The 16,797-nt window shown below is 33.0% G+C and overlaps 2 protein-coding genes across 3 annotated transcripts in view; one reads left to right on the forward strand and one right to left on the reverse strand.

Annotated features, from left to right (window-relative positions):
• LOC148227061 (uncharacterized) overlaps positions 1 to 14,066 on the forward strand; it is a 46,248-nt gene extending 32,182 nt beyond the window's left edge. For both annotated transcript variants that reach the window (XM_088202472.1, XM_088202471.1), the window contains 8 exons: positions 5,357 to 5,659; positions 5,723 to 5,961; positions 6,028 to 6,225; positions 6,612 to 6,735; positions 7,655 to 7,919; positions 7,993 to 8,211; positions 8,383 to 8,505; positions 8,576 to 14,066. In XM_088202472.1, coding sequence (XP_088058598.1) covers positions 5,360 to 5,659; positions 5,723 to 5,961; positions 6,028 to 6,225; positions 6,612 to 6,735; positions 7,655 to 7,919; positions 7,993 to 8,211; positions 8,383 to 8,505; positions 8,576 to 13,776 — 6,669 coding nt within the window. In that variant the 5' untranslated portion in view covers positions 5,357 to 5,359 and the 3' untranslated portion in view covers positions 13,777 to 14,066. The remainder of the gene's footprint in view (positions 1 to 5,356; positions 5,660 to 5,722; positions 5,962 to 6,027; positions 6,226 to 6,611; positions 6,736 to 7,654; positions 7,920 to 7,992; positions 8,212 to 8,382; positions 8,506 to 8,575) is intronic.
• Positions 14,067 to 15,442: 1,376 nt separating this feature from the next.
• Positions 15,443 to 16,797, reverse strand: part of Adsl (adenylosuccinate lyase) — a 45,333-nt gene continuing 43,978 nt past the window's right edge. Inside the window, exon 3 of the mRNA XM_088202917.1 lies at positions 15,443 to 16,529. Within this exon, the coding sequence (XP_088059043.1) occupies positions 15,518 to 16,529 (1,012 nt within the window). The 3' untranslated portion in view covers positions 15,443 to 15,517. The remainder of the gene's footprint in view (positions 16,530 to 16,797) is intronic.

Raw genomic sequence — 16,797 nt, forward strand, 5'->3', positions numbered from 1 at the left:
GCCCGTTCTCTTTGAGGGACCCGTGTCTGTGACCTCAAATAATGAATCTGAACTAAACTACAGTTTAAGATGTATGTATCATTATTTATTTAAATTCAATGTATAAATGTGCTATTTTTTGTAAAGGTAGTATATTTTCACTAGTAGAGTCCAAATACATTTTCACCAGTAGATATATATTTCTACTAGGCAAAGTATAATTTAATCGATAGGCGCTAATATGCTGCTCTAAAATGTATATGAAGCTCAATTTGACAGTTGCGAAACGTCCATTTGCTGTTCAAACCCAAACCTAACCTAATAAAAGCTCTAAAACTAACTATATTTAATAAAATAGATTTTTTAATTAATCATATTTAGGATAATACATAATATCTATTTGAATAAGCGCTTCATTATTTTAATGTATTTGCTATAATTCAATATTACATTATATGTAATATTGAATTTTAGCAAATAATAAATGTACAGTATTATACTTGATAATTTATTTATATATTTTTTTGTAGAAATGTTGATAATTTTGTACAATTAATAATATAATATAATATTATTTTACTACAAGTTTTTAAAGTAAAATATTAAAAAAATCATAATTCTAACGTGTAGCACAAAACTAAATCAATATATATTAAATGTCATATTATATTAAAAAACAATTATAAAAATAATTTTTATTTATTTTATACATACAAAAATGATATCTAAAAAAAACTTAAAATACATTTTATTTTAAACTGAAAAGTAATTTCATCTTATCATTATGGCAAAAAATATATATTTATTATAAATTAATAAACATAATATAAATTCACTTAGTTAATTATTTTTTTGCCGGAAATTTTACTTTATTATTTAAAGTACATTATTAATAACAAGTTTTATAAAACAATACTAATTGTAAACTTTAAATTAAATTTAATCATAAAATAAGCTACTTTTTAATTTAGCTTTTAATGATTCTGATTATTATTATTTTCGTTCTATTTATATACATATAGTAAAACTAAAAATGTTATTCTACTGCAGTATTTTTCTTTGCCATTGTGTAGAAATTTTGTTAACATATTTTGTATTTTTTCGTTCTTCCTTATTATAATATTTTAAAATGCACTATTACAGAGACAATATCAGTTTCTTTAGTAAGAATTAGCTTTTATGTACTCTTTTATATTCGTGACATATAAAAACAATATCAAGAATATTATGAATGTTTTGTAAATGTTAAACAGTAAAGATTTTATTTATATCACCGATCTTTAAGATTCACACAAATTTGAAATTTCCCTTTCAAGTAGATAATTTTATCTTAAATATGATTGTTAAATTGTTTCATTTGTTCTTTCAAAATAAACTAACACTATACTTATTGACATAAATTATTTCACAAAAATAAATTGAAGGGATTTGTCTCATACAGTTTCGCAATCGAAATTCTTCAATTGGCGACGCAAGTAACGCATTCTAAAATCATTGCACAACTTTCTACAGTTTTTTCTTCTTCTTCTCAATACCTCAATCAATTATAATAAAATCGATTAATGAATAAATTACGACACGTTAAATATTTTGTTGGTTACGCAACTCTTGATAAATCCAATTGTGTATTATTATCCAAGCATAATTGCCGTCTAAAACGCATATATATTATAATATTTTTTATCTAAAAGGGCACGCATATGCCACTATATGAATAATTCATTCAAAACCTTTGTCATGCGATTTATCTAAAGGACTCTGATCGAATTGAGGTTGGACACTCCTTTGAAGCATTATACGCCTTCGAACCTTTCGATTTGATTCAACAACACGTCGGTTAATTTAAATCAAAACCTTCCTATTTTTCTGAAGGACTATGATCAAATTGAGGTTGGACACTTCTTTTGATCAATGATTAATTCAATTACATATTGTATAGATCATCAGAAGATTAATTGGCGATATATTTATAAAGAAGCAGTATTCAACCCATTAGAATTATTTATATGAACAGTTATGGCGCATGAGTACGTGATTAATCCGTCTTCTAGGGCAAGGCAGATGAGTTCGATAGTTTTTTTCTGGTTCATCCTTTTTAGCAAGAATGTCTAAATGGACACACGTACTTTTTTAATGTGAGAAATCGTCGAGAATGTATTGCAAGGACGTCTGGTCAGGTGGACCGATTAAAGCTCATCAAAGAGCGACGTTTCACATATAAGACATACGAGAACATGTCTGCTGTATTTTTAACCGTTTAATTGCCGATTGTGAAATCAGAGTTGATTTTGTTCTCTTTTTACAATCTGGTGTAAAGCCCATATCTGCTTTTGATTCATAATATAATATTTTAATTTATGTTTTAAAGTACTTGATCTATTTTAAAATTTTATTTTTTTGTAAAAATATATTAATTATAGATTTTTAGCAAGTCATTGTAACAAATTTTACAAATGTTTTTTTAACCAGCAGTACAATTTGTGCAATAATAAATATACATACCTGTCATTTCTCGTCATAGTATGTAGTCTCCAAGTCGCGTCGAAATTCGGGTTGAACTCTTGGGATTCAGGCGACTACATAGTTGGACGGGATGTCGATGTGAAAGCTACTACTTTCTCGGGTTCATAATAATGACGTTTTAGACGGCAATTATGCTTGGATAATAATACGCAATTGAATTTAGCAAGAGTTGCGTAACTAATAAAATATAATATATATGATTTAATTCCCGATTTTATTTTGAAGGGTTGCGAAGTAAGTCTCGCTGCTCCTCTAAAATGTATTTATGATCTGATTCTCAAAACATCATCATTTCCTGATCTATGGAAATGCACAAAAGTCACCCCTATTCATAAAAAGGGTGACAAATTATATATAAAGAATTATAGACCAGTAGCAGTGTTGTCAGCTCCTGCTAAATTGTTTGAAATAATTATTCATAAATATCTTTACAATCACTTTCAGCAAGTTTTATTAGACCAACAGCACGGGTTTCGTCCTGCCCGTTCCACTGTTACTAATCTTCTGTCGTTCACCAAAACGGTGACAACTTCTCTCGATGCCGGAATTCAAGTAGACGTCGTGTATACAGATTTTGAGAAAGCCTTTGACAAAGTTTGTCATACGTTATTATTAAAAAAATTGTCGAACCTCGGTTGCTCAGATAATTTAACTCGGTTATTTTCGAGTTACTTAAGCAATCGTAGACAGTTTGTAACCTATGGTGGCCGATTGTCAAAGGAATATTTTATCCCTTCGGGGTTCCTCAAGGATCCAATCTGGGACCTCTGCTTTTTGTGTTATTTATTAATGACATAAATACAGCAATTAAAAATTCAAGTTTTCTTCTGTACGCAGATGATTTAAAATTATATAAATGCATTCGATCTGTTGCGGACTCCTTCTCTCTACAGAGTGATTTAGACTCTCTGTGGAGATGGGCTTCCGTTAACCGTCTGCCCTTTAGTGTCGGAAAGTGCCATACTGTGTCATTTTCTCGATCCCGTTCGCCATCAGCTTATTTCTACCATCTCGGTGGTAACATTTTGACTAGAGAAACTTCCATTAAAGATCTCGGAATCACTTTCGAGAGCAAATGGAGGTTCTGTGATAAATCTTCCAAGATGCTCGGCTTTGTTATGAGGAATGCCTTTCACTTTGACGATCCGTCAGTTATTCGCATCCTCTATGACACCTTAGTTCGTAGCATTCTTGAATCGGGATCTATAATTTGGAATCCCCGAATAGCCAAATATTCCCTTTTAGTGGAAAAAATTCAAAAAAGGTATTTAAGATACCTTTACAAAAGGACATTTGGTTATTATCCGTACTTATATCCCAGCGCCTTTCTTTTAGGGGCGTTGGGATATGATTCGCTGAATTCTCGCAGAAAGCTGTATGTCGCTAAGCATTTTTTCAAACTACTAAAAGGTGCTGTCGACAATCCAGCTATTCTCGAGGAATTCCAGTTTTGGGTTCCGGAACATTTTCGAGAATCACGATCGAGACCTCTTTTGATGGAAGTTAGGGCTAGGACATCCGCACTTGCCGACTCGCCTATAGCTGTGGCCATACGGCTCCTTAATACGCTTGCATTACATATTGACCTGTTTAATGTTAGCTACAAGGAGCTGATCCAGTTTGTCTCATTTAATTTTGATATTTTATAATTTTTTGTTATGTTTATTATTTTTAAGTATTGTTCTATTTATGTATATATACGTTTTTTTTGTTTTATAAATTTAAAATTTGTTTTCGACCATCGTGGCGCATTGGGGTAACCTGTTAGGCCACGATGGTCTTAATTTAATCTAAAAAAAATAAAAATAACAAGTCGTAATTTATTTAATTTCGGCTAGCTGTACATTTATTTATTCCAAGTCGGAAACGAAGTGTAGTGAAGTCCTTTAAGTTCGGGAAAGATCTTGTTAGACTGTATCTGCATAACAGTAATTTAAAATTATGTAATGCTTAGTCGTTCTATGGAATATATAATCCGAGTTTCATTTATGCAAGTACTTTTAAAACAATCAAAAATAACATTGTTATTAGAAAATACAAAGGAAATTAGTGATTCAATTTTATGAGAATATTTTAGTATGTCTCTTACAATTAATTTTGTCGCAACGATTTATGATGGTCGCGGCAAAAATATATTATTATATAAAACAAAATCAAAACTAATTTTTATAAATTAAATTAATAAATATATATGTTAAAATAAATATGTATTTCATCAGTTAAATTATATTTTCATTAGTAGAAATATTATTTACCAGTTAAAATGTATTCAGATATAATTTTACAAAAATGTCAGTTAAAATATATTTTTAAAATAATACACATTTACTGTTAAATACATACATATTTCATTTAAGAACTTTGTTAAAAACACAAAATTGTATTCATATCAAATAATAAATATTTCATTGATTTTTTTAACCTTGATTAAAACTCTTTTTTATATACAAAAGTATTATATTTTAAAATATAGTTCATTCTAATGCTATTTTTTTGATGACATATTTATACATATAAATATAATATGTTAATTCGTACAACCCACAGCCCCAAAAGGCGTAATTGATTTTTATGCCACAGTGGCTAAAAAAATATAATAGCCCACATGTCATTAGTGTAATATAGCGCTTATTAAATTACATCATTATTCATAAGTGCACTTTTTTTAGAAAGTTAAAACGTAGGCGTTACTCTAAAAGGGTTAACTGCACCATAAATACCACGCGATTCGCCCACTCTATAATAAAATGTACATATATATTTAATTGCTATATTAATCACGAATTTATATGAGTCAAATAAATACAAATCACATTTCGTATGTCAATTTTTATATATATTTTTTTATTTACAGGATATGGTCGATTTGATCAAATCTTCCACCATCCATGGAGTTGAATTCTTCGAGGCCCACAGCGCTCTGAACCGAACGAAAATATTGAAAACGACCGAGAGCATCAGATCAGCCATCGGATCGGAAGCTGCGATGGTCATGTCATTGCCAGCTCATTCTGAACTCTTAGCAAAATACTACGACTTGAAAAGCCTGACCAAATCCATCTCAATGTTCACTCTAGAAACACAAGCTTTGGGTGAAGTCGAGAATGAAACATTCCATCCAAGCAGATTGAGTGGAGTATGGGACATGTTAAATACGGTAAGAGCATATTTTTTAATATCATGCTTTTGAGTTGTATAATATTAATTATTTATATTTTAGGATTCTGTCGTTGATTTAGTGATTGGCTTAGGAGTTCCTGTAGCAAAAATCGTTATAAATTCACCAGCTAAAGCTTATAAGTTCATGTTGAAGAATACAACTTTAAGCACGCCTGGAAGTCCAGCTTCAGAAAAACTACCAATGGCTTTGAATCAGAAAGAGTTGTGCTCCGAGCTTAGCAATGGAGAAAAATGGACGCTGGAAAGAGATCAAGATTTATCAGCACCCTATGCTTTCAAGTTAGATCTAATCATATGAATATTTTTTTTTTTTGTAGTTTACATATTGTTGGTTTTTCGTTTTAGAGATGCAAAGTGGATCGCTTTTGAAGACGCGTCTTCTTTGGACGTCAAAGGAAAGTATTCTCGCATCAGGGGATTAGCCGGAATGGGAATTTTCGCAATAGACGACGATTTCGAAACAGATTGTGGACCTAGTCTATTACAAAGCATACTCAAGGCTTTTGGAAGTCAATCTAGAGCTCCAAGAGGAGCAGTTTTAAGGTAATTTTGATAATTTATTAACATCTTAAAAATAGCTTATTAAAATATATCATAATAACCATTGAAAGATCAGTAGAGATTATATCAAAGATTCGTTAAAGCTACTAAAAATTAATTAAAACTTTTGATTCGTTCAGTGACATATTTTTAATATTATTTATATAATATTATTTTTTGTAAAAAGCTATTTCTTTCATACTAATTTTTTAACGGTCGTTGTAGCTATTACAATGATGCTTTGACCTTAAATCATGCATCTATAAAAAGTGCTTGGATTTAAAATCATTTCAATATTCTTTGTAGTGTGTTTTGTACTAATGAGTAACATCAGTCTTAAGCGATACAATGTCAGCATTGATTAATATATTATATAATTTTTGTTTCAGCTCTCTTGAAAATGAGATTTTATCTGTGCCACTATCGAGTCGCCATGTGGATGCTGTTCAACTATCTCCCTACAGAATCTCAAGAGTTGTGGATTCAGACGGAGTTATTCACGCAATCAGAGAGGTTTTTTTTAACATGCATAATATAAATAACCAGATCAGTTTATAACGAGTGAAATAATATGAATGATAATAAACTTGGCTAAATGTATTCATACAAACATATATTCAGTAGATCTATATAAATTAACTTACTGTCTAATTTTATAAAAATGATTTTAGTATTAGATTAATACTGTCATGTCCAAAATATATGAAATATTAACTTCTTCAGCAATATTCCTATTAATGATTCGGCGAATGCGTCATTTGGAGAAGCAGGTTTAGCCAGAAAAATGTATGTCATTTAATTAAATATTATGAATCTTAAAGAAATAGAAATATTAAAAAAGCATAAATGACATCCCTGATTCTAAACCAGAAATTCTCAGGTTATATCAGGCGCAAGTGAAATTATATGGTGCTCTTAAATATCTATGAAACTAAATTTGACAGTTGCGAAACGTCCATTTGCTGTTCAAACCCAAACCTAACCTAACAAAAATAATAAAAATGATTATTGTTTTATAATTGGGGGGGGGGGGGGGCAAAAAAATTTTTTTTTAATATTGCTTGATTTCATTAAGATTCATTGTATTTATTAAATGACATACATTTGTTTCGCCAAATTCAAAGGGGGGGGGGGGGAATGTCTTTACCTGCCCCCCCTATATGACGTCCCCGACTTCACTGCATTTTTAACACAAATTTTAATGCAAATTCTTTGCTCCAAAGTATTTAAAATAATGAAATGACCGAGCGTGATAAAATGCGTGGTCAATACTAAGCAGTCAAACACAAACTATGCTTCCAATACTCCCATCAATTAGCTTACGCATCACACATTGTATATGTATCTATGGTTGATTTATATAATATTTTACTATGTATTTTATTATATATTTAGAATGTACTGATATTTATATATTCAATTATAATTCAAGGACACTAGAACTGAATTTGAATGCCAACGACAAGGATACTTCGTACATCCAAGGACATGCAACAGGTTTTACAGATGCGTCAAGTTTGATCAACTCTCTGATGAGTTCACCGTGTTTGAGTTTGACTGTCCTGCTGGATTAGCTTTCGATTCAAGATGGGAAGTCTGCGTATGGCCTGGAAGCTTATCTCATGGACAGGCGTGTCCGGGAAGCTCTGAAATAGCACCTGTGCCCAAATCAAGATTCGTATGTCCTGAAAAACCAGGTACAATAATTATAACTCATTATAAATACATAAATGATTCCTTACCATAACATCTTAATTCAACTTGCTATAGGTTATTATGCCGATCCTGGCAATTGCAGATGGTTCTTTGCCTGTCTGGATCATGGCAAATCACCATTCTCTGCCTACGAGTTCCGTTGTCCGTTCGGATTAGGATTCGATGCGAGTCGGCTGATTTGTGACTGGCCCTGGTTGGTACCCGGATGTGGAAACTTAGGAAAATATGAAGCTTCAGCTTATGGTCATGGATCTCATGGTTCAATTTTAACAGGTTATTATAGTCAAGTTTTTCTTATATAACTTTCATTTTCTAAACTATATTTTATAACAATTATCGACTTACTTATTTAAGTGTATTTAAAAATAATTTGGTTAGTCTAAGAATGTTCTGTAAAATCTTAGTGGTATCAAACATATTTCATAAAACATTATTTTTATTTAGGATCTTCGGCATACATCGGATCATCAGCTGATTCAGTCAACGCTGCAGGACACAACAGTTTAATTTCTGGAGCTTCTGCGACTAATCTAGTTGGAATACAATCTGGCTATGGATCACATCAAGGTTGTAATAAATTATTAATATTATAAAGTACTTATCTATGTATGTGATTATTACTGATTGTATATTTTAGGATATGAATCTGGTTACAAGGGTGAATTAAATAAAGGATACGACGGGAACGCTGGCAATTATTATGAATCGCAAAGTTCGAATTTGCATGGAGGAGAGGCATTACACGGACTGAATACTGCTGGAAGTGTTTCTAGTCAAGATTCTGGAAAATTATTAATTTCTGGAGGATATGGAGCGTCTAGTAATCAATATAATTCAGGATATAATGTCAAAAACTCTCTAAATGGCAACTACGCAAATGGACAGATTAATCTTGATGTCAATTCAGGCGCTTATGTTCTTGATAATTCAGGTGATTATAGAGAAGAATACGCAGGAGCTTACAATCATGATTCTTCAGGAGAATACAGACACATGGACGTTCCATATAAACATGTCCAATCAGGATCGCCTCCTTATGTACATTCGGAGAGCAATTCCGATTATAAAGATCAATATGGAGGTTCATATCAAACAGGCTCAGATTATAATCTGAATTCAGCGAATTTCAACAGTGGTCATTATTCAGGAGCTACAGGATCGGGCGTTGCTCATACATTAACTGCAGGAGCTATTAATTCAGGATTAGTAGGAAAAACGACTTTGATAGATGCTGATTCATCAAGAGGTCAATATTATCAAAATCAAGGCGTCGGTTATGATGGACATACAGGAAAGAACAATTATGCTTATTCGAATCAAAATCTTGGCATAGCTAATAACAACTACAATCAACGAATAGATTATTCAGCAAATGGATATAATAGTGGAAAGCAAGCTTATATATCTCAATCAACGATTGCACCAATAAATAATCAAGCGGTATACGTAAATCCAACTTCACAACAATATGTAGTATCTCCACCAAAATCTTCAGTATCACAAGTATTTGGGGTGCAAAAGCAGAGCGTTTCATATGTACAACCAATTGTAACTGTATCTTCGACTCCTAAGCCTTATATTAGGTACGAACAGCAACCACACGTGTCAATAACTAATTATAAAAATCAACCGAGCGTTGTAGCAGTTACTCAAGCTCCGTTCGCTCATGAATATCATAGCTCAACGCCTCAAATACCTATTGTGTATAAAAAAGCACCCGTGACTGTATATAGCAATCCTTTGATTCCCGCAAAGAATGTTACACCAGTTCCTACCGTCTCATTTGTACCGCAGCCCACATATTCAGCTTATTATCAATCAACTACTCCTACATTCAATGCACAACCTTATAAACACGAATCAGGATATGTGTATCAAAACAACGCTAAACAAACAAATACAGATGGTGGCTATGTATATAAAGCTCCCGAATATTTACCTCCTAATGCAGAATACAAAATTCCATCAGTAGTCATCGATGCTCAAAAAGCTAACTCATATTCAAACAGTTATATTAAACATGAACCCCAAAAATATGTAGTAAATCAACCTACTTATGTTTCCTCCACTTTATCTCCCATCAACTATGAGTCTTCTCATAAGGCTAACTATGCCAACTCAGTTTCTAATAGCTACATCAAACATGAACCTCAGGTTCATGTTGTAAGTCAACCTACTTACGTATCTTCAACTCCAGCTTCAATAAATTACAATCAGCATAATGCCAATTATGCTAATTCAGTATCGCATTCTGTTTCTAACAGTTACGTCAAACATGAACCTCAAAAGTATGTTGTGAGTCAACCTACTTCGTCTCCCATCAACTATGACACTTCTCATCAAGCAAATTATGCTAATAGTTATATTAAACAGGAACCTCAAGTTCATGTCGTAAATCAACCAGCTCCAGCATCTATAAATTATAACTATCAGCAATCATCAGGCCATAAAACTAACTATGCTAATTCAGTCTCGAGTAGCTATGTCAAACATGAACCTACTTATGTATCTTCAACTCCAGCATCTATAAATTATGATTACGAACAATCATCAGGCTATAAGGCTAACTCAAATATTTACGTTAAACATGAACCTCAGCAAGTTCATGTTGTAAGTCAACCGGCTTATGTATCTTCAACACCAGCTTCCATAAATTATAATTCAGGCCACAAAGCTAACTATGCCAACTCAGTTTCTTCCTCAATTTCAAACAGCTATGTTAAACATGAACCTCAAGTTCATGTTGTAAGTCAACCTGCTTACGTGTCTTCAACACCAGCATCTATAAATTATGATTACGAACAATCTTCAGGTCAAAAAGCTAACTATGCCCACTCAGTTTCAAATAGCTATGTCAAACATGAACCTCAACAAGTTCATGTTGTAAGTCAACCTGCTTATGTTTCTTCAACTCCTGCATCTATAAATTATAACTATCAACAATCTTTAGACCATAAAACTAATTCACTTTCATCTTCAATTTCAAACAGCTATGTAAAACATGAACCTCAAGTTCATGTTGTAAGCCAACCTGCTTATGTATCTTCAACACCAGCATCTTTAACTTATGATTACGAACAATCTTCTGGGCAAAAAGCTAACTATGCCAACTCAGTTTCATCTTCAATTTCAAATAGCTACGTCAAACATGAACCACAAGTGCATGTTGTAAGCCAACCTGCTTATGTATCTTCAACTCCTGCATCTATAAACTATAATTATGAGCAATCTTCGGGCCACAAATCTAACTATGTAAATTCAGTTTCAAATAGCTATATCAAGCATGAGCCCCAAGTTCAACATAGTTATGTATCTTCAACTCCAGCATCTATAAACTATGATTATAAACAATCTTTAGGGCAAAAAGCTAACTATGCCAACTCAGTTTCTTCTTCAATTTCAAATAGCTATGTAAAACATGAACCGCAAGTGCACGTTGTAAGCCAACCGACATATGTATCATCAACTCCATCTATAAACTATGATTATAAACAATCTTCAGGGCAAAAATCTAACTATGCCAACTCAGTTTCATCTTCAATTTCAAATAGCTATGTAAAACATGAACCACAAGTGCACGTTGTAAGCCAACCGGCTTATGTATCGTCAACTCCATCTATAAACTATGATTATAAACAATCTTCGGGACACAAATCTAACTATGTGAATTCAGTTTCAAATAGCTATATCAAACATGAGCCCCAAGTTCAACATACTTATGTATCTTCCACTCCAGCGTCAATAAATTATGATTATGATCAATCTTCAGGGCGTGAAACTAATTATGCCAACTCAGATTCTTCCTATGTTTCAAATAGCTATATCAAACATGAGCCTCAAGTCCATGTTGTTAGTCAGCCTGTTTATGCATCTTCAACTCCTGCATCTATCAATTACAACTATCAGCAATCTTCCGGGCATAAAGCTAACTATGCCAACTCGGACTCTTCTTATGTTTCAAATAGCTACATCAAACACGAGCCTCAAGTTCAAATTGTCAGTAAACCTGCTTATGCCTCCTCAACTCCAGCTTACACAGGTCATAAAGCTAACTATGCTAACTCGGTTTCATCCGTTTCAAACAGCTATGTCAAACATGAACCTCAATTCATAAGTCAACCTGCTTATGTATCTTCCTCAGTCAAACCCATTATATCATCAACGCATGCTTCAATAGAATATAAACAACCTTTAGTTCATACAAATTATTATGAACAAAGTGTTCCAGAATACACAAGCATCAAATACGTTCAACCTACAACTCCAGCAACGATTCATTTCGAAAGAACCTTCAATTATCAATTACCAAAAGCTCAAAGTGTTCCACATATTCAAGTTTCTACTCCAATTCCATTCACACATTCCGTGTATGATATCAAAAAGAGCAATTTAGTTGAGCAATTCCATATATCATCCAAACCGGGAGAGAATTCTTACATTTACAATGCACCAAAGCAGCAATATGTTAATCTGAATGTTGCTCATGTTCCTTCTACATATACACCGATTAAATATGAAACTCCAGTTACACAAAAACCAATACAATATACATATTCTGTCCCTATAAAATCCATTCAAAACACTCCTCCTCCTTATTCTGCTATCCAAATTAACAACTTACAGGAAACTTATGTTCCAATTAAAACATATCAATCTACACAAGCTCCTGTAACGACGACTTATAAAGCACCAGATTACTTACCGCCATTGAGGAGAGTAACTCAAAAACCATATCAAAGTACGACTATTAAGTATGAGGCACCGGTGAGTGTGAACGTTAATCCAATTACAGAATTCGGATACAAAAACGTTGATATAACACCCATTCAAACTCATGATTATGATGTCCGATTTGCAAGTGAAAGACCGTCTAATTTACTCGGATTTAGTACTGTAGGACCGAACGCCGGTTTAGTGGAACCAATTATTTACACTTCCACTGAAAGTGTTTATAGGCAAAAAGTGTTACCGGTTCAGCAGATCAAATATGTATCTATTCCTCAGAAGATTATAGAAGTTACTCCGCCGTCTATTGTGAGAAAATCTAGACCAAAGATCGCCGTTGTGACTAAAGTGAACGATTTTAATCCACTTTTGGTACGTAAATTAGGAGCTGTTTGTAGCTGTCGATCTAACGTATTGCGACTTAGAGAACCGAATCAAAATAAAGGAGGCGAAACAGAGTATGATGTTGAATATGATGGCGATTATGCTGTACCAGTCAATGGAGACAATGACGAAGAGTGGACTTATAAATCTGATGATAAGCCGATCGTTTATAATAAGCCTAAGATAACAGTCGTTTCTTCAACATTTAAACCGATAATAGTACCAGATGAGCTAGATTATGATTATAAATCTGGTCTTCAACCGATTGTTGTGAATGAAGACGATTCGTATTCAACAACCGAAACAATCAAGATAGTTTCAAGTGCGGAAAACCCAAATAGAGGTCGTCCTCTAAGAATCAGGACCAAAGTCAGACCTGTTACTATAGCTCCGACGATAGAAACAGTCTTGATTCCTAAATATGAAACACCAGTTGAATTTGCAGCTATTAAACAAGTTGAATTCGATCGGTACGGTCCGGGGGGTTTGAGAGGCAGAGATGAAACTCTTCAAGGCTCGATAGATTGTCAAAGAGTAGGTCTGTTTAGACATCCGAAGCATTGTAATAAATTCTATTCTTGCCGTTGGGACTGCACCAAGAAGAAGTTCACTCTTCATATGTTCAATTGTCCCGTGCAGTTGAGTTTCGATCCGAACATGGGAGCTTGCAACTGGCCGAGTCAAGGACCGGCTTGCGAGAGCAATACTTTGTTACCGTCAGGATTTTAAGATTTCATTATTTGTATCATCGTTTAGTTACCATTATTTATTTTATTGATTGCTTTTGGTCACAGTGCCATCGTATTGTTAATCGATATCCATAATTAGTCATTATAAATACAAGATCTGTTTTAAAATGCGATTGAAAAATAAATTTTGTCAATGTCAGGGTATTTATATATATTTTTTTAAAAAGAAAAGAAAAGCGTAAATTATTTATATGTATAAGAATTTAGTTTAAGTATTTTATAATTCTCGATATTGTGTGATTACCGTAAAAAATAAACTGTATCAAAATATGTTAGCGTTTATTTTAAAACCTGATTGTGGAACTAAAAAGTTGTGGTAGTTGGATTCAAAATAGAATAGTAGTAAAAATAGAGCTGATGTAGGTGAGCGTGTGTTAAAGTAAGTAATTTTTCTCTGGTTAAGGAAGTAATGATACGTACAATCTCTCACAGAAGCTTGGACGAATAAGAAAGGGGCATATTTGGACCAATTAAGCTTTATTGTCAAACTTCGTATCTCTAATGTACGCGCCTTATATTAAAGTATGAGTATTCTCACAGGTAGCCAGAGACGTTATTTCAGATTTTTCCAAGGGGGTGCAAAATTTAGCCAGTCAGTGGCCGTCAAAATCAATAAAATCGAAACGTTAGATTACCTAGCGTTCCTATTAAGACTTTTATAACAACATTATCGAATGAAGCATAACTAAACCAATATGAGAACACAAAAAACAATTGTCCCTTCTCAGAAGTCAAAGATCCATGTCAAAGGCATTAGATTCGATGGATTTTTGACTTCTGAGAAGTGATAATTGTTTTTGTGCACTCCTATTGACCAAAATTCGGTTTGAATATACTTTGTCCAACACTTTTATATCAAAATTCCATAGTAATATTTAATATAATATTTGTAAAACATAGTGTAATATCCAACTTACTTCTTCTTCCACTTATTTTCACCTAAGAGATGAGTTCCCTTAGTTTGTATTTTGTACTTGACCTTATGAAAGGTTTAAAAATATAATTAGTTAGGTTTGGGTTTGAACAGCAAATGGACGTTTCGCAACTGTCATGTGAATTATATACCATTATAGAACAGGATATAATTTTATTTTTTGCAGGATATGATATATTTTCGCTAGTAAAATACCTTTACTGAAAAATGCATTTATAATTTATACCTCACATGCTAATAATGGATAAGTTGAAATCATATAATTTTACTAGCACATGCCAGATAAATTATATTTTCACTGGTAAAAATATATATCTACCAGTGAAAATGTATTCCGATATGATTTCACTTAAATGACATATTTAAAATAATATTTTCGGGATAGATTCAAGACTGTTTTTTTTTGAGGGAAAAATTCTGGTTTAAATTCAGGGACGTTATTTCGTCTTTTTCCAGGGGGAAGCAATAGTTGACCAGTCAGTAGTTGATTTTTTTTAATATTTCGATTTTATTAAGATTCATAGTATTTCATTAAATGGCATGCATTTTTCAGGCCAAATTCATCCCCTGATCCCCCCCCCCACTCCTTACTATGAACGAAATATATTTTCACTGTTAATACAGATTCACTGTAAGTATCATAAACATATGTTAACATTCAATGTATATTTTTGATGAATTTAATGGATTTTAATGATTCGAAAAATTATAATTTTATTTAATGAGTGCTAGGACAGATTTATTATCAAAATATTTTTTTACATTTGGTGCAAAATCTATTTAAAATTTATACAGCCAGATCAACAACTTTAGTGTTCTTTATAGCGTCTTGATACTTTTCTAAAATCGGCTCGACTTCGTCTTTCAAAAACTCTTGAACTTGTTCAGGCGCTCTTCCGATAAAAGTAGACGAATCTAAAATCTTATCCAAGCTTCCAATGATCGGTTTGAAATAAGCATCGTTCTTAACTCGCTCAATCAGATCGTTGTCTTGCCCGTGATTTTTCACCTGAGCGGCCGCTTCTTGAGAAAGAACTCGAATCTTTTCGTGGCACACTTGCCTATCACCACCGGCTTTGACCATAGCCATGATAATATTCTCAGTGGACATGAAAGGCAATTCTTGAGCAATGTGACGTTCAATCACCTTCGGATACACTATCAAACCTGTGCAAACGTTCAATAGCGTTAACAGCAAAGCATCAGCCGTCAAGAAAGATTCGGCGATTGTTATACGACGAATTGCAGAATCGTCCAAAGTCCTCTCTAGCCATTGAGTGGCATGAGTGTTAGCAGCGTTAGAGAATAGAGTAATCAAATGTCTGGATAAAGCGCAGCATCTTTCAGATCTCATCGGATTCCTCTTATAAGGCATGGCGCTGGAACCAATTTGAGTTGCCTCGAACGGTTCTTCCATCTCTTTTCTTGAAGCCAATAGACGAATGTCAGAGCACATCTTATGGACGCTAGATCCTAAACTGGATAATGTCGAAATACATTGTACGTCAACTTTTCTCGAATACGTTTGACCCACAACCGGGTAGCTTTTTTTGAAGTTGGCTAACTCAGCAACACGGCGATCCAGTTTCTTCACTTTTTCTGAATCTCCTTCGAAGAGTTGGAGGAAAGATGCTTGAGTTCCGGTCGTTCCTTTAACTCCTCGGAACAATAAATCGGCGCGGGCTCTTGATATGGAGCGCTCATCCATTAACAAATCTTGGAGCCAGAGTGTTGCACGTTTACCGACGGTTGTAAGTTGAGCCGGTTGCAAATGGGTGAAACCCAAAGTTGGCATGTCTCTGAAAAAAAGTTTAGAAGACATTAATAAATAATATACTAAGAAGCATAGATTAAAATAAAAAGGTTATATATATAGATCTTCTCGTAACATAAGAAAGATAAATCTGTACATAACAAAGATAAATCTTTACAGAAACATAAATTATTTAAAGCCCTTTCTATTTTACATACAACTTGGCCAAAATAGTGAAGCTATCTAATAAATGTGTTATATGTTAATAAATTAAGAAACTATGAATACAAAACAATTAAGTTTTATTTAGTATT

Source organism: Plectrocnemia conspersa, unplaced genomic scaffold (genome assembly GCF_051122295.1).
Source record: "Plectrocnemia conspersa isolate PC_06_02 unplaced genomic scaffold, ASM5112229v1 ptg000013l, whole genome shotgun sequence".
NCBI lineage: Eukaryota > Metazoa > Arthropoda > Insecta > Trichoptera > Polycentropodidae > Plectrocnemia > Plectrocnemia conspersa.